General features: G+C 45.0%; 1 protein-coding gene across 1 annotated transcript; it reads right to left on the minus strand.

Moving 5' to 3' along the window:
• On the minus strand, positions 1-26,016 carry LOC119278201 (MADS-box transcription factor 51-like). The gene is made up of 5 exons (XM_037559554.1): positions 25,625-26,016; positions 1,838-1,919; positions 1,441-1,490; positions 1,261-1,357; positions 1-338 (listed from the first exon to the last, which is right to left on the minus strand). The coding sequence occupies exons 1-5, from the start codon at positions 25,807-25,809 to the stop codon at positions 249-251; spliced, it is 504 nt and encodes a 167-aa protein (XP_037415451.1). The 5' UTR covers positions 25,810-26,016; the 3' UTR covers positions 1-248.
• Positions 26,017-27,418: the final 1,402 nt, after the last annotated feature.

Here is a 27,418-nt window from a genome sequence, read left to right on the forward strand (position 1 = left end):
AATAATCAGCAAATATGGGATAACTTAACAAGGACTGTGTGGAGAAGACTGACAAGAGAATGATAGGTTTAATACGAACATCAGATAACTTAACAAGGACATTATTGGTGTTAACCCACCACCCTTTTATTGAATTTGCCCAACAAGCAGCATCCTTCACAACTCTTTCATATCCAATAACTGGGGAAGAGTGTGGCATCAGCAGCAGAGCTCTCCTTGTACCAAATGCAGGCACATCACATGGCTGCTCAAGTCCTTCCTTCCTTCTGTCCCCTAGGACGACTGGAGTTCTCGCCGCTTGCACTCGTTCCTGCACCACTATTTCGTTGCGCCAACATCTGCACTCCAGTGGCAACAAAGCAAAGCTTGTAAGTAAATCTTTCTACATGGATTCAGAGGATACAACAATACCCTGTTCTAATTTACACGCTAAATAGCCCTGCAATAGTCTTTGTGTTGACTGAACTCTCATGCCAGGCTCTATTTCAAAATTTTAATTTCCTGTTTGCAGGTAACTGACAGGATATATTCTGATGTCTCTATTTTGTCTGTCATTTCAGGCAGCCTGCAATACAAACAGGCTTACTAATGCCATGGAATAAGCTACACAATACTCAGAAAAATTACAACAGAACCAACGTGTCGCTGTCTTACAGTAAACATCAATGGTAGCCTGATTCTTGTATAGCCAGAACACCTGTTGACTTCACATCACAGGACAGTTCATCCAAGTACAGTTCTACACGATACAGGTAGCACATCTACCTTTATTGATGAATTTAGAAAATGTACTAGCAGCTTACTTCCTCTGAGTTATGCTGAAACAGTGAAACTGTCAAACACAGCCACATGTATTGTGAATTAGCCAATGAGTTTTTTCCCCCAATGTATTTTACCTACCATTTACCAAGATATAGGAACTGACACGTTCAGGACCATTCTTTTAAGAGTCTAGATGCAACCACATCATTGAACTGTCTGTTGTGCTTGAGAATAGTCAATCCAAATGAAAAACATATGCCGTACACCATTAGGTAGGAGATATTTTTTGTTAAGGAACCATGGATTGCTTATGTCTAGTTGGAGCGTCAAGAGCGAGACTGCAGCAACTAAGATCATGCTAAAACTGTGAACTGCCTAATTAGTGAAAATGGCCGAAAACAGAGCATTTTCTGATGGTGCAAGGGCGCAACAGGAACCAGAAACTTGATTCCTTGCTACGATAGTTGGTTACAAATATCAACAGTCATTTAGGTGTACCTTCTTCGATTTTGTATTCTTCAAAGCATCTGTCAGTAGTTTCTCCAGTTTCTCTAGCTCATTAGCATCTGAGTCATCAGCATTGTTTTGAAGAGACCTTCAGGATTGCACATAATCAGCATTGCACTAAACGCGGTAAATAACATACTAGGAGATATGGTGTAAAGCCTCAAGGGCTACCAGGTAGTAATCTCTTCAAGCCTTGACTGTATATTTGAAGGATCTCCATCCTGGTTCAGAACCAACATATCATGTCAGAGATATGTGGGGATATAGATAATCTTGCTTAAAAAGAGTATATAAACTATTATAGAATTTGGCTATCCTGGATACAAAATGGGTGATTACAACCTAGACTTAGATTATGAAAACGATCATATTTGACTCATTTTGCTGGTCATGTGCGTAGGCAACATAATTCTTGATTACAAACACTTCATCTTGCATAGTGCATTTCCGTGGTAAATTCAGAAATACAGACTTATTAAATTCACAGTATGATGCTTGGCAGCTAAATGTCCCACACATAAACTAGCTCTAAGCTATGCAATAGGAAAAGCTATAGCAATTAATTTACATTGTTGTTACTTGCACCGGGTTCATTCACGTCCTTTCCGGCTCCTGCAAATGCCTGATAGCGGTCATATGTACCTTCTATGCTGAAAATAAATGGATAACATTAGCGTTTGGAAACTGTACTTTCAAGCTTTAGGCTCTGGCTGGCAATTTTAAACACAGTTATAAGTACTATGAGAAAACAGGAAAATAGAACTCATGTCTCTCTGTCTTACCTGTATATAGGTTATGTCTCTCCCTGCAGAAACAATATCTACCTAGTGTAATTTCAGAAGCTTTTGTACCACCTTTTTTATTCAGAACTTGCAATAACAATAATTTTGGAGAGCATATGCAAATAGAGATTTTATGAAGATAGGAATTATAGAAGTATGACTTCACCAAGCTTATACGACCTACAAATTAGGGATTACTGAGTTCAATTTCAGGTAGTATGACTTAACCTGTATATAGATTACTTTGTTTCCATCATAGTTTGCACTAATTTTTGGAGAAAGGGTGGAGTAATTAGAAAGATAAGGGCTAGGGGCCTGAACAAGGCCGACCTATTAACTGCCTAAGAGGTGGTTGATTTGGAAAGGTTCCCATTGAAAGTCCAAGCAGCCTTTAACTCCTTACTGAATGGAAGAGCCCGATATTTTTGTGTAGATCATGATCATGGCCCAATTCACTTTTCCTAAAAGAAGCATAATGAACAATGTATGACATCCAGGAAGGCCCCTACATAGCTCAAGAACAGTATATGATATGGTGGAAGTTCCTGACTGTAAGCAACAATACCGAGTAGAAGCATATGTTCTTGCAAAAGCAGGCATCCTTCAAAGATCCATGAATGACGTAATCCATAAGTCACTAACTTTGGCACAAAATTTCCAGCTGCTAATGTTCTCTCAGTTTAACAAGTAGAAACAAGACAAGTTCCCTAGCAATTTTTCTTACCGGGCAAAGAGCTCGAGGAAGCAAACATGTAAAGAAGAAACATGCACATAAGGGTTAGGAGTTTTGCCATTATCGAAGGCACCATACAAGATCTTGTTCGAGGATTTTAGTTTGCTTTTGTGGCACAATTTAAACCCTTTGGGCCATCAATTTGCGCAAGAACATCCTAGAAGGATCAAAGAAGTGGAACTTAAGCCTTAATAAAAAGTGTGGGCCAAAGATAACAAATGATAATATTGTCCATGAAGGTGACGATGATGTAGCTAAGAAGCTTTCCTTCAGCCCTTGTTCTAAAATGGTATCGTAAAGTTGGGATAACTATAAGAGCATGTTATCCTAGGGTCGTCTTGCTCGACGGAGCATGCCAGTGTCCTTCAACCTTCGACATATGAAGGCCCTCACTGTAAAGAACCTTGACAAGTAGCACACCAACATCCTTCAAGCTTTGGCATATGAAGGCTATCACTATAAAGAACCTCGACATAGAACAATAGTATGGCAGAGCCTAGTACCTCCTCATCTGGAGCATAGTGGAAACCTTAAGGCGGAATAAGAAGGCCTCACTTGATCATGAAGTGAATAAAGGCATACAATATCACTCATGTATATATCCCCCTCCCATCACACATTTAGAAGGCAATATCAAAGAACTACTAACATGAGACCAGAGTGTGAGGGGGTATATCTCTTGATCCACAACCTACTGGGATCATCATGAGGGGTTGCATCCTATTTGCTGGCAAAAAAGGAATACATATGACATGGGGGTGCTTTGCACCACACTTCTTCTTGCAAAGCCGTATGCCCTATTAGTGTTCTTTCAAATGTTCAAACATCTTGTGTCGCCGATAAACGAGAAATCTTACTTAAGTTTCAAGCCTTGACTTAAGGAAACACACAAAGGGTAAGCAAGACTTTTGAGGAAGGTTGATGCCAGAGCTACTCCTTGGATGTGCACACTCCACCACACAAGCAACTACTATTATTGGGCAACATATGCATTAGATGAGGTCGGGTCACAAGATCACGCTATATTATTTAATCGTGCAAATTTCTGATGAAGATGAGCGCAAGAGCAATAGGCCTACATGAAGGCGCTTTAACAATGGGAGGAAAGACTCCTATATCTATTGCCACGTAATGGAAGCATCACCGGCATGATGGTCCATAGTGTTAGAGTTATATTATGTTCTATGTATAGCATGTATATTTTCCCGGTGTATGAGGTTTTTGCTCATATTTATCGCGTATACATGAATATATATGCTAGTCATTTGCCCCCATGAAACACAAGTTGCATATTCCTGACATGGTATCAGAGCCTAGTTTTTTTGGCATGTGTAATTCATGCTATTGATCCACCATCATGCATCGTCATTCTCTCTCTAGTCGACCCTACTCTGTCTCTCCTGCTGCCGTCGACTCTCTCCCTGTTGCTTCCTCCAATATGAATTGACATATTAAGATCTGATCAATTCATTGTTGATCAATGTTGTTGTTCTCGTTGGTCCACACACACCTGACTGCTCCGCTGCACCCGCCAATCGCTTTGATCTCGTTCGATTTGGTCAATGTCGGGTCAATTCAAACTGCCTGTTGCCTCTCCTAGTCAGCCATTGCCCGTCGGTTGTGTCGCCAGCTCGATTTGGCCACATTGCCGCCTGATTGGTCCGCCTAACATCAACTTGATTCGGCCGTGTGCCCACAGGCCCGCCCCAGACGTCCGCCTGGCACAGCTATCGGCTTTTTGCGCCCCGTTGGTCCGTTGCCAAACTGAGTGGCCCCTCCACGAGCAGGTCTACCGCCGAATCGATTTGGTTGTCTATTGAGTTGGGCATCGGTCCAAAAGACGAGTAAAATAAATTCTAAAAAAAGAGAAGCAATGTCTTCATGGTCAAGTTATGTCATCATTCCACGGTGCTTGATAATTTTTTATGGTGCTAATTCCACCCAGTTGGTTGCCTTTATGCGCATTCATATGCGTGGATTCATCTATGTGTGTTCTTTCTGGTAAGGCCCCCTGTTTGCCACATATGGTTCCTTCTGTGGCTCCTACTTTGCTGACGCCACCGTCTCTTGCTACGAATGCTCCTCGGGCTGCTAAGGGTGCAGTTAAGCTTGCTGACGAGGATGCGGTTTGTGCTTATGATCAAGAGGTTTTGGCCTATGGGGAGGTCTTGCCACTTACCATGAGGTTCACTTTGCTTACACTTAGTAGTTTGATGAAGATATGTGTTGCGGCTGTTCTCACTTAGTGTTTTGCCGTGGTTTGCGTTTGAGTTTATGGGCCTCGCTACTATATTTGAGACGTGGACCCATCTTGGGCCTCGCTATCAACCCTCTGGTGATGCCTCATACCAGTCTGTGATTCGCCATGAGCATGCTCTTTAGCAGGGTGACTCCACGGTTGATGAGTTCTACACACAGAGTTCTGCTACCTGGCACCAGTTTGAGATTTTGGGTGAAGTGGCTAGTGCATGCAACTCTACATGGTATCAGAACGCAGCTTAGGTTTTATTTCCTGAAACTTAGTGTTGTGGATCCACCTTGTGTTTTAGGGGACTCTTAGAGTTATATTATGTTTCAAGTATAGCTTGTATATTTTTTTGTTGTATGAGGGGTTTCCTGCATATTTACCACATGGCATGTATATATATACTAGCCATTGGCCCCAAAAAATACAGGTTGCATATTTCTTAACATAGAGCATCCTATCAAAGGAGTATCTGAGAATAACCCCAAGGGAGATGTAAAAGGACAAGCTTTGTGGGTGGTGACTTCATACTTTAAAGTGGTCAACCAATCTTCAAGGTGGAACATGTAATTCCTGTGCATGCAAGGACGGATTTTTCAATCCTGGAATAGGGTAAGCGGACATGTGGGAACAATTGCATCTTTTTCATATTGAACCCTCATTGAGGAAGTTGATCAAGGGCATGTTTCATTCGAGGCACCTTTTGAGATTGGTGGGAGCTAAGGAACCTTAGGAACTATTCCACTACCCCGTTCCAAATCTAAAGACCGTCCTGGACAAAGCCCCTCAAGGGATCATTATCCAACCAAGTAATGCTTGAAGAATTCATGGAGAATATTTGAAGAAATTGGAAGCAAAATTGGTTTTGTGAGATCAATGTTCATCTAGAATAGAAGTTATCCCCTCATTATCTCACATTTGTCCGTCCAACGTTGAACAAACTCTCAAAGTGAATTGAAAGATTGGTCTTCTTCAAGCATTAACATTTGGCTCCAGCATAAACCTTTATCCTTAGACCATCATCATGGACACACATAGGAAACGTGGAACAAATCTTTGACCAAACGCGATAGGCTAGATCATTGATGAGAGAAATAATGGAGCATGCTAGAAAAACTGAACTTATACCTTACATAGCTCTCTCATGCAATGGGCTTACTTGATTCTAGAAGCTCAAGTGCCCACATCACAAACCATGACTCAATGGGAAAGGATGGTGAGGAAGACTTTGAATGCCTTTGACAAAGCATTAGGACCTTTTGACTTCTTGCTCAATGGCACCAAGAGGCGCCTTTTTGGTCCCTTTTTCGAGGCATAATCGTGGTGCTTGCATGAATGTGGTGGTGTGCTGAGGCATCCCTACGTTATTAAGGTGTTCCATAATCAAGCTTCGAAGTGGTCCAATTATTTGACATCTGGCAATACCGGTCTTATAGTTAGTGGACTTTCTATACCATATATCCATCCGCGAAAGAGTGTTATGTCAGATAACTTTAATGGGTGTCTAAGATGAATCCCCTTGAATGGAATGGTGCGGTTCCTTTTCTTATCCGTGCCAAAGGGGTAAGTGACAAAAACATGTGTTTTCGCCCCTTGGCACGGGGTTTGGAGCAATACGACTTATAGAATCTGACAATACACATATTAGGAAGTTACTTTAGTAACACCTCTTAAGGAGCAGAATATATGTTTAATTGCGACCTCCAAGGAAAATCATTGGAAATGGGATGTGGTTGATTTCTTGTCCGTCAAAGCTTACGTTGATGTATTTAGGCATGGCATGCCATACTTGGGTTGGATCCTTATGTCGTTAGGTAGATGATGAGTTCAACGTTCAACTTGGTGACACCCCACCCCTGAAGTGGAGGTATATATATTCCCTTGCAAACTTTTGTGTTACTTCTTGAGCTATGGGATTATGGTGTCATACAGTCTTAGGACTTTGCCCAAGTGGTGAACAACATCAATGCAATCCCCATACTTGATATTGAATACCCAAGAAGTGGACATGTTGTGTTTAGTTCTAGAACTGGGTTCACCATATTTGGGAGGGTCGTATTAGTGGTAGACAAATCCTAGCCGTCTTTTACTTGTGTCCAACGTGTTATTCTATAGTAGAACACATACTAGAGAATAAATGGCATCAAAATTTGTAAAAAGAAAACTTCTATACACCCCAAACATTAGTGTTAGTGCTATATAAGCTGGAGTGGAGCTAGGTCGAAGTTGGGAAATGCTCCTCCACCAATACGTTAAGTAAAATCACTCTCTAAAAAGTTTGTAGTTAATTGCACCATGGAAAAACTATAGTCCTTGAGTATGAGGAACCGACACATAAAGCAACCTCAATGGACATGTCAGTTTATACATAAACACAATAACAAAGGACCATGTAAGATGGCATTAAACACAGACTCATTAACCAAGGTAGTGTCCATATGTAGCAAAGAAACATAACAAGTTTGATGTACACCGCCATGCATCTCGTTTATTTGTAAGTTGAGATGCTATTAGGTAAACTTTTTCTTTCGGAAAGGATCAAAGTAGCATTATGTCAATCCATACCCATTAGGACTTGAGTTGGCTTAGCCCTCGTAAAGTGGGACCCGCGAGGGGATACCATTCTAGGGTAAACCCAAGTACCCTAGAGAAGATATATCACTCTCTGTGGCCCTCATGTTCTATGAACTTTGGCTACCCCTTGCCCCTTTGGTCCTCGCGCGTGGTTTTGGCGAGAAATTTGACTAGTTCCCTTAACTAGATATGCCTTGGGTGGTGTAGAACATTTGCATAAGTAGAATAACAAACATTTGCATAAGTAAATAGCAAAAGGGTAAAGAAAAACATCAATATAGAAATATACAACACATGAAATCCTCTACAACACGTCATTCACTCTAATGATAAAGTTTTTTCTTGAGAAAACGGCCAGGAACGCTACCCTCCCATCAAACTGAAGAGAGTTTTATGTGTATATAAGCTTGCTTACAGCAAGCATGAAGCATAAGAACACTGATTAAGCAAGCATGAAGCATAAGAACACTGATTATTGTAGGAGAAAAAGAAACTAACCACTAAGGCCCTTCCTCAACCATAGCACCAACCACCTAGGAAATGACAAGGAATTATCCATTGATGACCACAAACCACATTGTGTGGAATATTCATGAGCAAGGAGGGCTATACTTTGACAGAGAGCATGATATTTGAAAAAATGCACCGACTATGTTCCTCTAATACATTCTAGAAAGCATAACTGGTCAATTAGTTATAATGTCTCCACAACTCTTTGACATTGGCCGATAAGAGAAGGTCCCATGAAGCCATATAGAGGACACTCATGCTATGGTTGGCAACATGGATGCCATTCCAACTCTTCACTAACAACAACTCCTCATGGCTAAAGTAGCATCTTAATCAAAGGTGATGAATATCTCCGGCTCAAACCACAAAGCACATAAATTTGCTCGTAGGGCCAACCATGCCTTTCAAGGTTGTCAAAGGTAAGAACATGATTATTAGTAGCTAATTGGTGGTGCCATGTACCAGGGGTACCTCAGGCCACTGGTAGTCAGCCGACCAGGCTGCGATAGGGCATAGGTTGCTACCCTGCCCACAACCTCCCAAGAAGGAATGAATCAACCTGGCGTCCAAGTCAAGCCTACTAGGAGACCATGCAAGGACTCCTAGCCGCCATAGTCGACTAGGAAATCATGTAACCCTATGCCTCCTCAACCTTTATAAGGCGACACTGGGCTAGTTGATAGAGGCAACACAATCCACTATCAAACCCTCAATATACACACATGATCCTTGAGATCGCAACCTTTGTACTATGTACACCCCATCCATGAATATGATAGAGCAGGAAGTAGGGTTTACCTTCACCACGAGGACCTGGACATGGGTAACTCTCGCCTCCTGTTCCCCATCTGTGCCATCCAGCTAGTCGCGACACCCTATCGAGGAATATACCGTGGAAAGAATTGATACTTTGGCTCAGTCTTGGCCTTCCAAATCTTACTACCTCAAATGGAGAAGTGAAACAAAAAAACTACACTAAATAGGTTGATTTTGTCGAATATACCCCATATGAGGAACGAACCAGTCGCGTAGGGTAAACCTAGTACAACGAAAGGACTACATCTTGTTGTGCCTCCCAAATATGAACAAATTCTTTTCAATTGAGCCACTCCAGTAATCCTGGCAAAGAATGAATCGGGTTATTATTCTTGAATTCTTTCTCAACGATTCTTCAGTCCCTGTTGGCAATCATGAATAATCTAGGGGAACAATCATTCAAAAGGCCACTAGGTAACCAGTCCTCATGTGAAACAAGTGTGTGACGACCATTGTTAGTCAATACCTTTATTCATGTGAATAAAAGACACCAATCTGTCTCATCACACCAGAACTGAGAGCCAACCCTAGGCCTACTTGCTATCATCTAGTAACCGGAACCCATGCCAACGAAAAAAGAGGGCTCCTAAATCTACACTATGCTACAATGATCTGTCAAGTGCGAATGCAACCATTACGATAAAATTGGCTATTAGTCCCTCAACTCTTTGCTCTGGTGTGCTTTACAATCTTGATTCCCCTTTTGTATTTCACATCCAAAGTCTATGTCTGGCACCTCAGCTCATTCCTTTGACTCAATTTGCAATCCCAACTCCAGTATCATCTTAGCATCATTTGCCAAGCAAATTGGCCATTCCCAAAATTCTTAATGCCTTTGGTTTCGGCCTACTCCCTCCTTCCATTTATACAAGGCCTAACCTCAAATTTCATTTTTCCATCTATACAAGGCCAAATTAGCTAATCGATGCATGCGGCCTTTAATCCTCTCACGTAAGAAGTGACTGAGCCTTTAAGTATAGAGGCACTTAATGGCATGCATGCTTGCAAGCCATTTTCTTTTGGTCTCCACGCCAATGCATGTCAGATTTGACCCGTGAGAGAATAAAAATGTAGTACATGTAGCGTAATTATAGGAGTGAAATTAATATGAGGAAAGATGAAGAGATTTTCACAATTAGTAGATGCTTTGATGACGGGTGAATCCCTAAATTTTCTCTAGTTTTCATCTTGTGCCTTGGTATGCGATATTCAAAAATTAGGCCCTCTAAAAGTGGATGGAGGGAGTATAATGCACTCAAGGAACATTATAGGGGATAAACCCTAGATTTTGGTAGTATCCCCATCTAATAGTGGACTCTCCCTCATGTTTTTCTTTTTCTCTTCCATCTCCCTATACTTTTTGACTCTTCCCTCTCTCAAGTAAAACTCTACCCATGGCTCCGTCACCACCCCTGCTCCATTGTGTCATTCCTCACGAGGGAGGTGACAAGGAGAACAATCAAATGCAAATAGTGGCGATGTTAGAACTTTAAGATAAAGGAAGCAAAATGAGTCAAAGAATGTTATGGGAGGCCAAACCATGTAATACTGACTATCAAGGATTAATCAGCATTCACACATTCATTTTTATCACATGTTAGGTGGGAGCTTCAGCTCCTGCCACCAACCTACTACATGTGAAGGTAGCACACAAGGATGGAATGTAAGTGTCAAAATTGTTGTTATCTGAACTAAACTAATTTAGTGACACCTTGTACTCAATGTCTTTGTGTGTCACTTGGATTGAAGAAGAGAGGAGGAATGCATAACAACATGGTCAATAGCCACACTAGGCGAGTGGAGAGGAGGAGGACACCACGATGAGGCTAATGGTTGGGGCTCATGGACCTTCATAGTGTTTTGACATAGATTTTTGGACATCAAAAGCATCAACAATTAAAGGTTTTTGTGGTACGGAAGACAAGATAGTACTAAGAGGAAATGGATAAGAACCAAAAACGAGATGTGACAACTGGTCCTACTTCTAGATAAAATCATTTCACAGAGGGGTGAGGTCGAAGATTGAAGTGACACCATGAGATACGAGTCAAAGAAAAAAAATCAAGACATGAGATGAAGTGACACTACAAGATATAAATCAAACTAAATAAACTAAATCAGTGATCAAAAGTGCACCTTATCAAACATCAAATTATCAATTGAAGTTAATATGAGAGTTTACATGTCGATTATAAGAATATATTCACTAGCATTTGCAAGGTAAACCTTAACATCACAAGAACACATCCTAGAAGTATATTTTCCCCATATAAAATACAAGTTTAGTTTTGAAGTTGTAGACTTGATGGAAATCCCCAACAAAAAAACTGAAACAAGAGGAATAATATATGATTCTGAACCTTGAAAATTTAGTGCATTTAAAATAGGACAAGACCGGATTTAAATTTGGTGAACATAGTGGAAATTATTAGTGCATTTAAATATATTTTTTGGAACACAATTCTCAAAAAAAGCACTAAAAATGACTTGTTAATATTAAAAGGTTGCATAGATGACTCTTCATAAGAGGAATAATATATGATTTTTTAACTTCCATTACTAAAGGTACCTTCAAAATTATAAAACCAACTAAATCTTATGACATCCATAATTAAAATAGGGAAGGAGTTTCATAGTGAAGTACAAAAACTATATTCATGTGATATACACGTTTAAAAAAACCGAACAATCATATGAATGATAATAATATCAAAATGTAATAATTGTTTATCACTACAGGCACCATCAAAACCATATAAAGGAAAATTCTTGCAAATCGTGTTGTTGCAGCAATGCCCCACCTGAGAGCATTTTTTAATTGAAGTAGAAATTCCTATGCAGATCTTTTAAAACCAAGTTAGACAAAGAATTGCAAATGAATCATCAAACTATAGAAATCACAAGTACCATAGAAAGATCATAAATGTGCATATAAAATCACCACTAATGAGCAATAGGCCATTATCGGAAACACGGTTTGCATGACATTGCTTTTCAAAATTTTCCTTAGGATATTGTGAAAACAAGCACACCAAAGTAGTATAATGTGCAACAATAAAATGACTAAGAAACTAAAAATATTCCGAAGCATAGAAGATAACTCAACATAAAATGACTAAGAAACCAATGACATTCACAAGCATAGAAGATGGACTTTTATATTTGACTTAGTGTAATAGGAACAAGGATCTAGCAAGAGATTGGCTTCTACCTAGTTATAGAAAAGAGGTATAGTCATGCATCAACGGAAAGGCACAATCTGTATGGTAAATGATAAAGATGGGCAGCCCATCAAAGAATAACTAATTGGTTTGTTTGTTACATAAATATAATATTCTACCATATTATATCATGGTCAAATTAGTTTAACTAAGTTGAAATACCTTTCTTGTAGATTTTCTCATTTCAAGTCCATAATGCATTCAGTTCACCCAAAAACTGTATTAAATCAAGTCTGCTTACTTTCAAATAATTTACATAACTATATTAAATTATGTGTGCATCTACATGCCATTTTTTCATAGGTTAGTGTCCAAAATGAATCCCCTATGTATTTTAAGCATAGCCGGTTCCAAGCCCGGGTAAAGGGGGAGGGTTGTGTTACGCAAGAAAGCAATGTGAGTTGTAAGTGAAGTATAGAGGCAGTCCTATGATGAGGTATACCAGTGGCTAGCACAAAGGATGGAATAAAATGATGATTACAAGATGGCAAAAATTCGTGAGAGGTAGACAAGGGACATTACCAAGCTAAAAGCATCAAGGAGGAGGCAAACCCATAGTGAAAGATGAGGAGAACAAGAACAAATGGAGAGAATGCATTAACTAGTTGTTCGATGGTGGGAATGAGAACATTATGCTTGAGCTAGATGACTCCTTTGTTGAAACCAATAGGTGGTTTGGGAGGAGGTTCATGAGCTTGAGTTTAAGAAGGCACTAAAAATGATGAAATGAGGAAAGGATTTGAGGCCAGATGGTATTCCTATTAAGGTGTGGAGGTGTCTCGGGGACGTGGTAGTAGTATGGCTATTAAGCTACTTAGCCCATTCTTTTGGTGAAACAATATGCCCCAAGAGTGGAGGAAGAGTACACTAGTACCTATCTTTAGAATAAAAGAGATATTCAAGTTGTATTTGTTGCAAATGAAGCTTATCAGCCATACCATGAAAGAGAGAGTGATTGAACATCGCTCTAGAAGTGAGAGAAATGCCACAAAAAACAAATTTGGTTTTATGCTCGGGAGATCGACTATAGAAGTGATTTTCCTTCTATGTGAGCTTATGCAAGGATATAGGAGCATAAGAAGGATCCACATATGGTTTCCATCCACTTGGAGAAGGCATATGACAAGATAGCTCTCAAGGTGTTTTCGGCAAAGTACCCAACAACAAGCATAACCACACGTAATTTGTATGATAGTGGGACATCACCTTATCCTGATGGACATGGGGCACAAATTTTACCCAAGTTCAGGCCCTCGTGCAATGAGTAATAACCCTATTGCTACTTGTGGAATTATATGACAAAACGATTACAATAGTTGAGTACAAAGGGCGTTCAAGTCAGGATCAACTTGCCAAGCTGGGGTTGGACGGTCTGGGTGGGATGTTTTCATATATATTTGACTAGCTGAATCTGGTGAATTTTGGGCTTCTGGAGATCTTACCGTGGATTGAAGATGTCCTTGCTTCCTTTAGGTGGATGCCTATTTATTGGGGTCTTGATCGATGGCTTAGCCCATTACCACCTTGGTCTCCTTTGTCTTTTCTTAATAGCCCTAAACGTCTTGAATCTCCCTTTCAAGGAAACATGGGTTGCAGCATATATGGAAGTCAATGGCTTTACCCATCACCACCTTGGTCTCCTTTGACCCGTCTTTAGAGTCCTAAACCCCTTGAATCCCCCTTTGTAAGGAAACATGGGGTATGACATATGTGGAAGTTGGTGACCCAGGTGTGGACCCTCTCGTCATACCAAAATGGGTTATTACGCCTCAAATAATTGAGGCGCTACAGAGAAGTGGGGAACACTTCCCTCAGACAAGTCCCCATCAACATACGAAATGAAGTTGTGGGCATGTTTCCCTGATAGTTTGATGTGGTATTGAAGTCGTTGGAATGCATTAAACCGTGGTGTACCATGTTTTGTTGGGTCATCACCTGCCCTAATCCTCTGTGCTCTAGTTTTAACATGCGACATGCCTTGCATGGGATGCCAGCGTGAATTGCGAATGCTGACGGATAGGTATCGTGCCCACTCGGATTCGGGCGACCCATTGACCGAGGAATTTTTTTGGATGCCTCCCCATGCCACAATATGTGCGACCACATTGGGCCGACTTCTTGACACCTAGATTTGGGTGATTGCTTGGTGTTTTAACTGCTTTTATTACTTTGTTAGCCGAAGGTATCATCTCCTCCCCTTTCCCTTTCTTCTTTCATTTCCTTGGGGCTCACTGCTCCCAACCTCCTTATGCCTCTTATTGGTTTTTGGATCCATGGGCAAAGGAAGCTCATGCAGCCACACCCTTCTTTCTCCCTCGGTCTTGTTGTGGCCCAAATCATGAGTTTATCAAGGTAACATTGGCTTCGTCATTTAGGTTTACTACCCATGCAACTGGCTATCGAATCCCACCAATAATATTGCCCTCCCAGTGCCGAGAGAGATGGTGGTGATACCAGACCATTTTCGTGATGCGCTTGGCTTTCTCCCCTTGGACTTTAGGGAGAAATTGATTTGTTTCTACTAGATTCATCTAGTGCATGGGATGCCTCCTTCCATAACTATTTTGAACAGTTTGTTCATATGTGTGAGGCGTTTCTTGACTGCCCGATGGACCTTGATGTCTTCTCCCATTTCTTTGAGCTTTGCCCGAGCAAGGGGGAGAGACAAATTTGATCCCTGCTTCTGCCTGTTCTCCCAGCACCCTAGGGTTTTCATCTTGCTCCCCTGTGTCCTCTTCATTAGATCTGTAATCCATGATGGGGTCTTTCTTATCGACGGATGTAGCAGTTCTATCATTTTGCAATGTAGTCGCCGTGAGCAGGAGGGGCTGGAGGGCACCTCTATCTATGAACAAGTCAATTTTCTTGATGGTGTTGGCCTTTTACCATCTTGCCATGGATGGTTGTCTTTACCCCACACTGTCGAAGACTTTATCTTATCATAACGCAAGGGCAGGGGCATTCACTTTGGCAGGCTGCCCGTTGTGATCCTGACATTCATCGGGGTGGTGAGTGTTCCTCGGCTATTTTCCTGCCCAAGACTTGGTGGTGTGTTTTCATCTGGTTCATATAATTTCCACTGAACTTGCTCAACGCATGTACCTTGATGGAGGACACTGAGGTGGAATCACACCCCAATTTTCAAGAGGGGGGTTGGAGATTTGGGATCCAACTCTACCTATCCTTTATGTTAGATTCATGTTCCCAGTTGAGGACCATGATAGTATGGCTCATTTTACTTTCTCAGTATCGTGGTTACACTTCCTATCTTTGCTTGGAGTTGAGGGGTTTTCATTATGTCTTTCTTTGGGGTCAGAGTCGTCTTCATTGATTCTCGACTTTCATGGAGGAGGTGGCCTCCCTCGCAGTGTTTCAAACATGATGATGCAACTTCCATGCTCGAAGCTACCCGTGTTACATGCATTGGTTCCTTGGCTTTCTCCGAGGTGGATGGCACTTCTGTGAGCAGACACTTGGCGTTGTCGAGGTCATCAAGTTCCGGGGAAGTGCAAGCGCTTTGAGACCTCGTGAATCCTTTCGCCTCTATTTGAACTCTATTGAGTATTTTCGATTTTGCATAAGATCGCTCTTGCCTTTAGGAAATGGGGTGCCATGCTTGTCCTAGGGGGAAGTGAAATCGACGTGGTCTCACCTAGGAGGTACTACGAAAATGAAAACGGTGTGTTGATGAGCTGAGTTGAGTCATCGAGCATCTGGAGCTGCTCCTTTTGCGGTTTATCCTTGGTTTGCTTATGTTGATGTAGCGGCTCCCCCAGGCCCAGAGGACAGAAAGGAGGTGAACCTACTGCAAGTACTTCATTGGAGAACATGTGTTCATGGCACCAAGGTTCACACCATGCTATACCATTCTCATCCTTGCTGGATGTTAGGATGCCAGTGCAGGAGGATCGTTCTTCCGCCAGGGTGGCCGATATCGACGTGTGATTGGATACAACAAAGTGACATCTTTGTGTATGGCAGTATTCTCCTTTGGAAGCATGTATTGTTGCAAGTTATGTCCTTGTGTCTTTCATTATTTTGCATGAGTTACTTGAGCTCCACCACGCAACAATAGGTGAGGTGAAGGGGGTTAAATACCTCCATCCTGGCCTGATGAAGTTTGGGTCGCATGTGCTCCCATCCATGCTGAAACCATTGAGGTGGAAGGGAGAGGCTTTGGGAGGTGAGACAAAAGGCGGAGAAAGCAAAAACTCGAGCTCGCCTTGAGCGCAAACTCTCTTCTTCCTATTGGCAGAGGCTCAATCATGTGGTCCCGGCTTCAAAGTGTAATCGCCCGAATGGACTTTGTTTGTGTTGGAGGTTAGGAAGTTGCTTTGTGCGGAGCTTCCTAGCATCTTGAAGAGGCTGTCCAAGCTGGTGCTCGAGCTCTTCTTTGGAGCTAAAGCCAACTTTGCTTTTCGGGTTCAAGGAATAGCTGCAACCATACTTATTGCCACCATGAAGCGAGTCAGTGGTGTCATTGCCGACGTTCCTACCCGGGTTATATAGGAGGTCGAGGGACGAAGATCTAAAGTTTTTGATGTGGAGTATGCCATTGTCGAGACCCGTCGAGAAAGGGTTGTGCCTTCATCGAGGCTACCGGTCCTGTCCTCATGTCATTGGTGAATGCTTTGGCTGTCGAGAAGCTGACGATTGAGAAGGAGCACGCAATGTAGAGGGTCTTGTCCTCTCCCTTCTTTTGTGTAAAAGAGTTATGATAATAATGTTAAGAGTTCCTGAGACCAGTAGTGGCGTCAAGAGATGACATATTTGTTTGGAGGGGGCAATGACAGATCAAGATGGAGGCACGAGAATGCCTTGGATTCCAGAGAAGGCCCCTAGCTCACATTATATACCTGGCCGAGCTATGGTTACACGGCTAAGGTCATATCATTGGTGGGCTCATGCCCATTGGTCCTGCCAGACCATGTCGTGTGTGGGTAGCCTCACACTTCCTAGCCTTCCAAGTGATGAGCACCTTGCTAGAAATTGGGCTCAAGAGGGTGACTCAACACCTAGGTAGGGGACGCATCTGGACCCTGACCTTGCAAGCGTGCGCGGGTATTATATCCTCCCCAACACCCTTCGAGTGTCACAGAATTTATCTGCTGGGAGGCCATGTGTGAAATCTCTACAAAGAACACAAAGATAAAAACAAGGTTACATCGCTCTAAAACGGTTTATCACGCAAGGGGATCCGGTGGTCTCCCCAACAATGTCTAGCGGGCCCGAGAGGGTCACCCCTAACTAATGTTTTATCGAGGGGAGCGTGTGAGCACTTGTGAGGAGGCAGAGTTTTGGTAGATGATGCTCAGGACAAGAATGTATCTGAAAAGTTTGGTTCCTGATTCATGGCCTGTCGGGGGCATGCATGGGTGTCCTTGGTTTGAGTATGTTCGATCACAATGTGATGTATGAGACAAGGCAAAAATGCATGCAGCTCCGGATGAGTCTTTAGGTGTGCCGCATTGGTCAAACGCTAGGGGTGAAGCGTGGAGCCATGCTCGATCACAAGGTGATGTATGAGATAGGGCGAAAATGCTTATAGCTCCGGATGAGTCCTTAGCTATGCCACTTTGGTCAGGCATTAGGGATGAAGCGCTGAGCCATGCTGGCGGTTATTGGTCAAACAACTGTAGGGTAGGAGGGATATCCACCATCTCCCTCTCGCTTGTTTATTGGCCGACGGGAGGGGTAGCTTATGTTGGTTAAACTCATGCCAGTTCCTATGCGCGGTAATCATGATGTATTGTAGCAAGCGATCAGTCGAAAGGAGGGAGGTGTGACTAGCATGGGATGCCACACCATCGCTCTAGAATGTCGCATAAGGTCTGACATGTGACATTCTATGGGGCGCGACTCCTCGGTCCCTCCTCTTGTTATAAGAGCAGGCAGGCGAGGGACACTAGGAGAGCTGCATCCTCCTCAAGCTACCACCGCCCTACTTTTGCTTGTCTAGAATTATATGGCAAATGATTACAATGATTGATTACAGATGGTGTTCAACAGGTTGGGGTCAAACCATTGAGTTGCGGGTGGATGATCTAGGCGGTACGTCTAGATCGAATATTCTTGGCTAGCTAATCTGACGAATCTTGGGCTTTTGTAGATTTTGGCGTCAACCAAAGATGTCCTTACTCTCGTTGGGTGGATGCCTGTTTATTGCGGTCTTGGTTGGTTGCTTAGTCCGTTACCGCTTTGGTCTTCTTCTTTGTCCCGTTTTTGGAGTCCTAATGCTTTGAATCTCCCTTTGCAAGGAAACATAGGGTGACACGTATATGGAAGTTGATGGCTCGGGGTGTGCCTCTCTCTCTCTCTACTAATATGGGGTGTTTACAACCTGAATACGGGAGGCACAACACGTAGAAGTCCGGAATTCACTTCCCCTTGACAATACCAAGGATAGTCATCAGTGGTAGAGACAGGGGGACCAGCAGGGGTCCCGCCCCCCTAACATCTCTGATTTTAGGCTAATATGCATGTGAGAAGTTGATTAATTACTGCAAAAATGATGTGATGTGATGAGCTGGCCCTCCCAACAAGGATTAACAACAACTGGCCCCCCTCATCTGATTTCCCTGGCTCCGCCACTGATAGTCATGCGGTGGGTGCTAGAGAAACATTAAGTCCCAACAATATACATTACCCTCATCAATGATATGTACGATAATGGTGTGACAAGTGCTCGGGTAGGTGATAACAAGATGCTAGATTCCCAATTACAATAGGACTACACCAGGGATCAACTTTGAGCCCATACATTGCCTTAGTGATCGACAATGTCACAAAGGATATACGAGGAGATATCCCTTGGCGTGTCGTCTTCGTTGATGATGTGGTCATGGTTGAAGTAACTAGGTTGGTCGTCATCCCAAAATTAGAGTTATGGAGACAATCTTTTAGAGTTCAAGTGGTTCAGGCTTCATAGGACCAAGACCAAGTGTATGAGGTGTGACTTTAGGTGTTACATTCAAGGAGGGAGAGCTTATTTTAGAGGGACATGTAGTGCCTGAGAGGGGCACATTTTGATACTTGGGGGTCAATGTTGCAAAACTATGGTGTTACCGATGAGGATGTTAGCCACAAAAACAAACCGGGTGGATCAAGTGGCAACAAACATTTGGCATTCTCCGTCATAAGAAGGTCCGAAAAAAGTTAAAAGGTAATTTCTTTAGGACATCGAACAAACCTATGATGCTATATGGAGCAGAGTGTTGGACTACTAAGAGACAACACATCCAATAAATATGTCACTAGATGCACATGCTAAGGTGGATATGTGGCCATACAATAAAGGATTTAATTTTGAATAAGTGAATACATGATGAGGTAGGGGTGGTGTTGATTGAAGAGAAGCTTGTTGAACTCCAACTAAGGTGGTTTGGAATATCCAATGAAGGCATGCAGAAGCACCGGCGAATAGTGGAATTCTAAAGAGTAGCAAAAATACAATAAGGGGTAAGGTAACCAAAGATGACATGGCAGGAGGATGTAAAAAGAAACTTGAAGGTTTCAACTGTACCTAGGTATTTACTCTTGACAATACTGCAAGGAAGTCAACATTCCATGTATCAAATCCTTAATTTATTGGCCTTCATTTTGTTTACTTGTACTTTCACTATTCCCTTTTGGGTTCTCACATGTTTCTATTGGGTTTCATCTCCAATCTATCCCAACTTGCTTGGGACAAAATGCTTTGTTATTATTGTTATAGTGTCCAGTGTGATATAACCATGGTTTTGTATTTCTAAAATATTAATATCACATTAATATGGGTAGGCATACAATAACTGTTTCCTCTAATCAACAAAGACACAAACATTTATCTAGGTCTAGGCTCCGAGAAGAGTTTACATGTAGATGAAAATTTATTGGCTTTAAATATTGTCATGGATGGGCATGGACCTTGGACTAAGGCCGGTCACACAACACTAGGGTGGACGGCAACAGTCGTATTTGTTAGTGAGATATATAAGGGATATCAAATAGTATAGATAGCTATCACGTAGTTATCGATTCTATTCAATTAAACAATGAGTACAATATGAGTGTTTTCTACACCCTATGTTCCTATATGTAAGACTTTTTGGCAGCCTAATTTAAACTACCAAAATGTCTTATATTTAGAAACAGAGGTAGTACTTAGGCCTGATTTTTTGAGTGGTTTAGTTTTACCGAAGTGGTTCTGCGGAGTGATTTAGTTTTACCGAAGTGGTTCAAATCTACGGAGTAAAGTAAGTGTTTTCTACTTAGGTACAAATCTAGTTATTTGCGGTTAGCGAAGTAAAAGGAATTTGCTCACATAAAAGGAATTTTCTAACACATTATAATGCACTATTTCTTAATTGTTCTTCTACTTAAGGACATGAATGGTGTGTGCGTTTTGCTAATGATGAATGGACTAAGTAATATGAAGCTAAGGGAAAGGCAGGAGGTGTATGGCATAAATAGAAAGGTAGTGGTTCTCAGGAGGCAGAAAGAGGGCGTACCTAATCGCACTTTCAGTCGTAGGCAAGCTTGTGAGCTCCTTCCCATCCAACCGCCGCTCCGGCTGCGGGAAGGGATGGGAACTCCGCCTCCGCACATCAAGCAAATACATAGTTTTACGCAATGTTTGTAAGTCGGTAAGGTGAGGCAACGTGCTAGAGGCGCCTCACCAGCTAAGCACTAAGCCATAAGGCCAGACGATGCCTGAGAGAGTTCTAATCAACAGAATAGGGTGGAATTTGGTAGGCAACTAGGCATACACACCTTGCAATTGCTGCAGGTTGTAGAGATGCTGTGAGCAACCAACAAAGCGGCAAGCAGTAAACAACTGAACATGGAATAAAGAGAGCAATGGAGGGTGGGGGAAGGGGGTTGGGGAGGGGTAAAGGATGGGGAGGCATACATTGGCAACTAGTACTTTGTATCCTTGGCTCCTTGCTGTTGGTTGCTGTTGTACTAGAGAGGAGGAGCTACCGAAGAGGATTTGCTTGAGAGGAGGCAACAAATCTCCTGGAGAGGAGCAACAAAAGAGGGGGAGGGGGGGCAGGGGGAAAAGGAGGAGGAGGGGGCTTACCTTGGTCGAAGGAGGAGGAACACGAATGGCAATCGTTGTCGTTGCCAGACGGGGCAAAGATTTGAATGGAGTTGATCTTGTGAGAAGGAGAAACATGAACGCCAAGCCGGAGTCGTCAACGTCGCCATCGCCAGAGAGTAGAGGAGCATGCAAGTGCAGAGATTAGGGGCCAATGCAGAGGAAAGCGGGGCCTGCTATTTCGGTTGTCAGAGAGAGAATCTCGAGAGGCACCACTGATGCGTTGTCGCCTTTCGGTCGCAAGAGCAACCGAGCGAGGGTTTTCCTACCCAGTCTATAGAGGTGTGGAACTCTCTCTTGAGGAAAGGACGTGAAAAGGGTCGGGGTCCCTCCCCCCACATGGGTGCCCAAATGGCATGATGAATTTTTTCGGGGCTGCTCCGGCCCATGGTTTCTCAGGCCAGGGAATAAGTGGGGACCCCCCCGGATCCCGGGCTACCAAATTATCCCTTAGTGGTGGAGCCCGGTGGGATAGTTCCCTTAGGGATAGATCCCAGGTTACCTATAGCTGGAGGGATGGTGCTCGTGGGAGCAGGCCTGCTGAGGTTTCTGATGAGAGGCTTAGCGCTGGGCTGGGTGGCACCGGGGGGAGGGTATTGCTGGTGTTGCCTGTGCCTTTGGAGCTGTCATGAGGACCTGATCCAAGGGAATGGCTTAGGGAGGTTTCTCATCTTCAGTTTCTGGTGTTGAGGGGCAGCTTGTCGAGTTGTCCTCGTCGTCCCAAAACTACCTATCTCAGATGCAATCTTCAAACTCGTGTTCGTCTAATAGTGGACAACTGGAGGACAACATTGCAATCATATGGGGTGACTAGGTCGGCTATTGGGTTGTCGCAACATGAGTGCGGCGCCTCAACCCGTGGCCATGGTGTCGATTTCTCTCATGGGGGTTGCCAGAGCGATGTTCTATGGTCGCGCGGGGGTGGTGCTCGTCTACATGGCCCGCATGAGCCCGTATGTTCTCTGGCTATGGAAGGCGCGAAGGCGGCCGTTGATCTGGTATCCACCTAGAATTGTCATCGCTAGAGGGGTCAACGAGGGATGATGGTTCCCTGCCAGCATTTCAGTAGCTACGCGCGGATCTAGGCAGCTATTGGTTCGTAGTGGTGCAAATGCCGGTGAAAACTGTGTCGACCTCGGTCATGGTTGACGTTGGCGTCATCTTGGGCGTCGTCTCCTTGTCGAAGACATCATCGGTTGCAATCGTTGCCACCTCGTCTTGACTGCTCCAGGCGGAACCTAGATCTGGATCTCCCGAATCAGACGATGGAGTTGCCTTCGAGGACGTTCTCCTTCTTGGGGGCATCGTTTTGGAGTAGGTGATGCCTAGATGTGACAAAAGGAGGAGTGGTGTTGCATCTACCGCAACGACGACGGGTCTCGACGACTGACGCATGTTGATGGACGCGTGCAGGATGGTGGCGTTGTTTGGCGACGTGGTGGCATCGACAACAAAATGGCCTGGCTAGGTGAATCCGTTGAAGGTGCGATGGCGGAAGATGGTTGCGGCCGATTATAGAGCGTGTGCATGTAGTGCACGCAGAGGGTCTGCTAGACCGATTGATGCTCTCGGCTTCCCGGTGGGCGTCTTGATGAGACCGGATTAGATTATATGTGTTGGTGCGAGGTCAAGGCACATCATCAAGCTTGTAGGTGTAGCAACTACGGTTTTCTTTTGAAATAGGCTTCCGCCCCGCTTTATAAATAAAGCAAACAACACAACAAGGTACACGGCCGAAAGATACATGGTAGTGAAGAAGCCCTCAGTAAAGAAAATCTAAAGATGCAACATGAAGCATAGACCGATCCTAGTACATTGCCATGGCCCGACAATCAGCGCCATAGCTCCTCGACAACCCCCTCAAGAGGGTTATGGTGCCAAGCGTCGCCACTGCCGAGTCCGCTGACATGGATTTTCTTTCGGAACCCCGGTACAAGGAATAGGTCCTCAACAACATCCTCAAGAGGATAACGACAGCCACATGCGTCGTTGTTGCCGGTGCTAAAGCGCGAAGATTTCGCTTGGGAACTCCTCTGCCCCACCAAGAGACACCATGCCACCACAGCGACGAAGATTGGCCTGTCCAAACCAGATTTGGGCGCCACCACCTCCGCTTGAAGAGAGCAGGCCAGAGCCATCCACCGTTACTCCCCTTGCTGCCCACACAACCAAGAGTCGAAGCCACCACCGCCACAACGGAGCCTGCCGGAGAGCAGTCTGAGTAGCACACCTTCTGAGGCTGCCCCGGCATCCAAGGACGATACCAACACCGATGCTCCAACAAGAAGACGCCACTCCCAAGCAACCCCACGGACTCCACCGCGACCTGGCCGGAGGTGACCGGAGCAAGCGCAATGAGCAACTAGCCCCGACTAGGTGGACCCGTGTCAACCCCTGCCCCGGCAGGCCAGCCTACGCCGGCGGCCAACTGCCAGCCAACACTACCAGGAGGGTAGGCGTCGCCTCGTCAGATCTGGCTGTCCAGATCTAGATGGGGAGAATACTTTGACATCCGACACCTTCTATCGCCCTGTGGCAGCCAGTACCTCCAGACGCCAATCGCCATCACCTCCGTCGGCCCCCACAGCATGCTCTGCCACCGCTGCGCCAGCGCTGAGGGCCACCACACAACCCAGCACACCGGACGTTGCAAGCCCGTGGGAGGAGACCGCGACACACCCACCGCATGAACTCCACCTCCACCACGCCGCCACCTCCACTAACAACTGCAGAGACGGCTGACCATGGCCCAGCTGTCCGCAACACGCCCCAACCCGTGTCGCCCGCTGGATCCGGCCGCAATTGCATCAGCTGCCGCCAGCGCATGACCGGGCGTGCCCCGCCCCAGCGCAACCTACCATGCCGCAGACAAGACATGGGGCCGCCGCCACGCAGACCTACCATCGCGCCGCCATGACCCACGCATCGCATCGCTCAGGCACAAAGACGCCGACCCAAGCTAGCCCCTGCCGCGCGAGGGGATGAGGAATCCCCGCCAGCGTCGGCGTCGGCCGAGGTTCGCCCGGTCGCGCCCTCTGGTGGCGGCGGGAGAGGGAGGAGGGGAGGGGAAGTGGAGAGGCGGCCGGTGGCTAGGATTCCTCCCCTGCCGCCCGCGGGGGCACCCGGGGAGGAAGGGAAAAGGCGGGAGTCCGTCTAGCAACTATGGTTTCATAAGGTGGCATTGAGTTGATCCATATATTTGTTTTGTTGAACTCTGCTGAATACTATAATAAAAATGACCGTGTGCATCGCTTGATGTAGACGCCGAGGGTAATACTTCTTTTTGAAAGAAAACCCCAAATAACTTTCATGTTTGTCATAATTCTTGGCTCACAACATCTTTCTCATAGAACCCACAACTGAACTACACGCATCCTTAGTTTCTTTTACGTGTGCAAGTTACTTATCTTAATCTCATATATGCCGATTTACTATACTCAGTGTAGCGAAAGAGTAATTTTTTCTTTCATTTTAGTAGAACGTATAGTAGACTTGGCGTTAACTTGGTTCTTTCATTCAGCACATACAATCAAATATGCACCGCTACAATATACTCCATCCGTTGGTGCTTCCTCTATTCACATGCTTCAACTTTGATCATAAATTTAACCAGCGAGACCAACTGCGGCGGGAGCAAAAGTTATACCGGTGAATTTTTTCTCCCGCCGCAGTCGATCTCGTTGATTAAATTTATGGTCAAAGTTGGACCTTGAAAAGCACGGGCGCACTATATTTTGGAATGGAGGGAGTATTGTTTTTCTAGAACGTCAAACTTTTTAGTTTTGTCCAAATTTATAGAGAAAACTGTAGATGTTAACAATTTTATTATAAACTTTGTTGAACATAAAAAAGTTGACTTGTATTTTATTAGAACAGAGGCAGCACTACTCCTAAATCCTAATCAGTGTGCCAGCGCATGCGGCTGCGCGGTAGAGCAAGTGCCGATGCGAAAGCCAACGGGCTCAAGCGTCCTTGCCGTCTCCTATGCTACGCGGAACAATACGGACACAGGGTCAACGCCACTAGAGAAGCTTCCATGGAGCAGTACAAGACCACGCGTAGTTTTCTCCCGGACGAACCAAAAACACTACTGCTATTCCTTTCTAAAAAAAGCACTACTGCTATCTACTTAAAAAAGCAGAGCTCGTGCTCATGTGCAAGGTGGTGGTGCCGATACTAGCATAGCAGTGTGAGAAACCAACCAAAGATCCCAATGAGGTTCGTGCAAGGTGGTAGGCTTGCAGCCTTGGTTTACCAACTACGAGAAGCCAAGGGGAGAGCAGGATTCAAACATTTGAATCGGAGCGAGTCTAGCGATCTTAATTACTGGGCGAAATTGCAGAGGAGCGAGCAGGTAAACAAAACAGAGTGCGGGGATCGGCGAGCGGCATGCACCTGGAGGAGGCGTACTCGTAGAGCCTGCCGGCGGGGGAGAAGACGAGCAGCGAGACCTCGGCGTCGCAGAGGACCGCGAGCTCGAAGGCCTTCTTGAAGAGCCCCGAGCGGCGCTTGGAGAAGCGCACCTGCCGGCTCGTCCGGTCCTCGATCCGCCGCAGCTCCACACGCCCGCGCCGCGCCATCCCAACCACCCTCCTCTCCTCCGCCTTCTGTCCTGTTTCTCTCTTCTCTCGTCTTTCTCGGTGGTTGGAAAGGTGTGTCAGGGAGCGTGGCCGGAGCGAGCGAGCGAGAGGGGACTCCACTGCTCAGGGGAGCGTGGGGGAGAGATGGACGGGTCCGCGGGGGTGACATGGATGGGTCCATGGGGGTGACGAATTACCGTACACCTCCCTCGTGGCCGCCAATGGTGGTAAAGAAAACATGGAGACGGCGAATAGAGAATTCACGAGCCCACTGATTTGCTTATAAAAATCGTTGATCCAGGACCGCACCCCCGGTTCATAAACAAACTTGGTAAATTCCAGATGAGGAATGCGGGGGTGAACCTGGCCGCCACTAGCCTTTTCAAACAAACAGTGCACCACCACCACCACTCCTGCACGACCACTGCACCCGTCCTTATCCACGCTGTGAAAAACAAGGGACGAGTCGGATTGGAACGTGTGTGTGTGGAAGCGGAGGGCTCCAGCTAGGACGTACGGCAGCTGGGCCGCCGAAATATCTGCCCGGGCCCCGGTGAGAACCAATGAGCCGAAAGTGGTTAAATTTCTCGAGGATAAGGATGCCGTGTAAGGCAAGGGCTGCTGTGGCGAGGCTTGCATGCCCGACAGCGCGATGTGATCAGAAAATGGACCCGCGCTCTCCTTGGATGCATCTGTGGTGTGACGGTGACCTCTGAAAGCAGGAGAATTTTGCTAGTGCTGCCGATATTAACGGCTCTGTCATCACCAATCACACTACACCTAGGGTCTCTTTCATTTGAAGATTCCAAACGCATAAATAGAAAAGCTGAAGGATTTTAATTTCCAGCATTTTCGATATAGTACTACCATATTTTTGGTCTGATTGGTTCATTGGTTGTATCATGGGAAAATCAAAGAATATTTTCCTAAAGGTATTTTTATACTATAAGTATGAAGTGTGTGACGCTTCCGCGAGCGACCAGGAGGGGGAAACCTAGCGTCGCGGAGCCATCGGCCTCCGTCCCCTTCCGTCTCCACGTCGCCACCGGGCGAAGCCCGACTGGCGTCAGCCACCGCGGGTTCTCCTCTCCCCATGCTCGGTGATGACTCACGTGGGTTGGCGGCGCCAGGTGGTGGCCGCGCGCAGGCGTGGTATGCAACGGCAGGGTCGCGAATGGTTGTCTCTACGCGGTGGACTGCGTGGTGTGGTCGCCCGTGGCGACAACGGTTTCGATCGGGATGGGCTAGATCCGGTTGTCCGGGGCTTACGAGTGGCATGTGTGTCGCTGGTGGGACCTTCATGTCATTTCATGTAAGTTCGTGGCCCCCGGTGGTGGTGCTTGATGGAGCTATGTACCTAGGGTAGGGTCATGGACCTGTCCAAACTACCCAACCCAAGGACATCTCTAGAAGAAACCACCTGTCAGTCGACCTAGAGGTGTTCCACTCGACGAACTCGAAGACACTCAACCATGAAGCCAACAACTCGACCATGAAGCCAATCACTCGACGGCCAGGAGATCTAAAGTCACTTTGCGGGTAACGGTCTGTCATTAGTAGCCTTAATGGTCTTCATACCACTTTATGTGGGCGTTACCAGTAACCCCCT

Source organism: Triticum dicoccoides, chromosome 3B (genome assembly GCF_002162155.2).
Source record: "Triticum dicoccoides isolate Atlit2015 ecotype Zavitan chromosome 3B, WEW_v2.0, whole genome shotgun sequence".
Lineage (NCBI taxonomy): Eukaryota > Viridiplantae > Streptophyta > Magnoliopsida > Poales > Poaceae > Triticum > Triticum dicoccoides.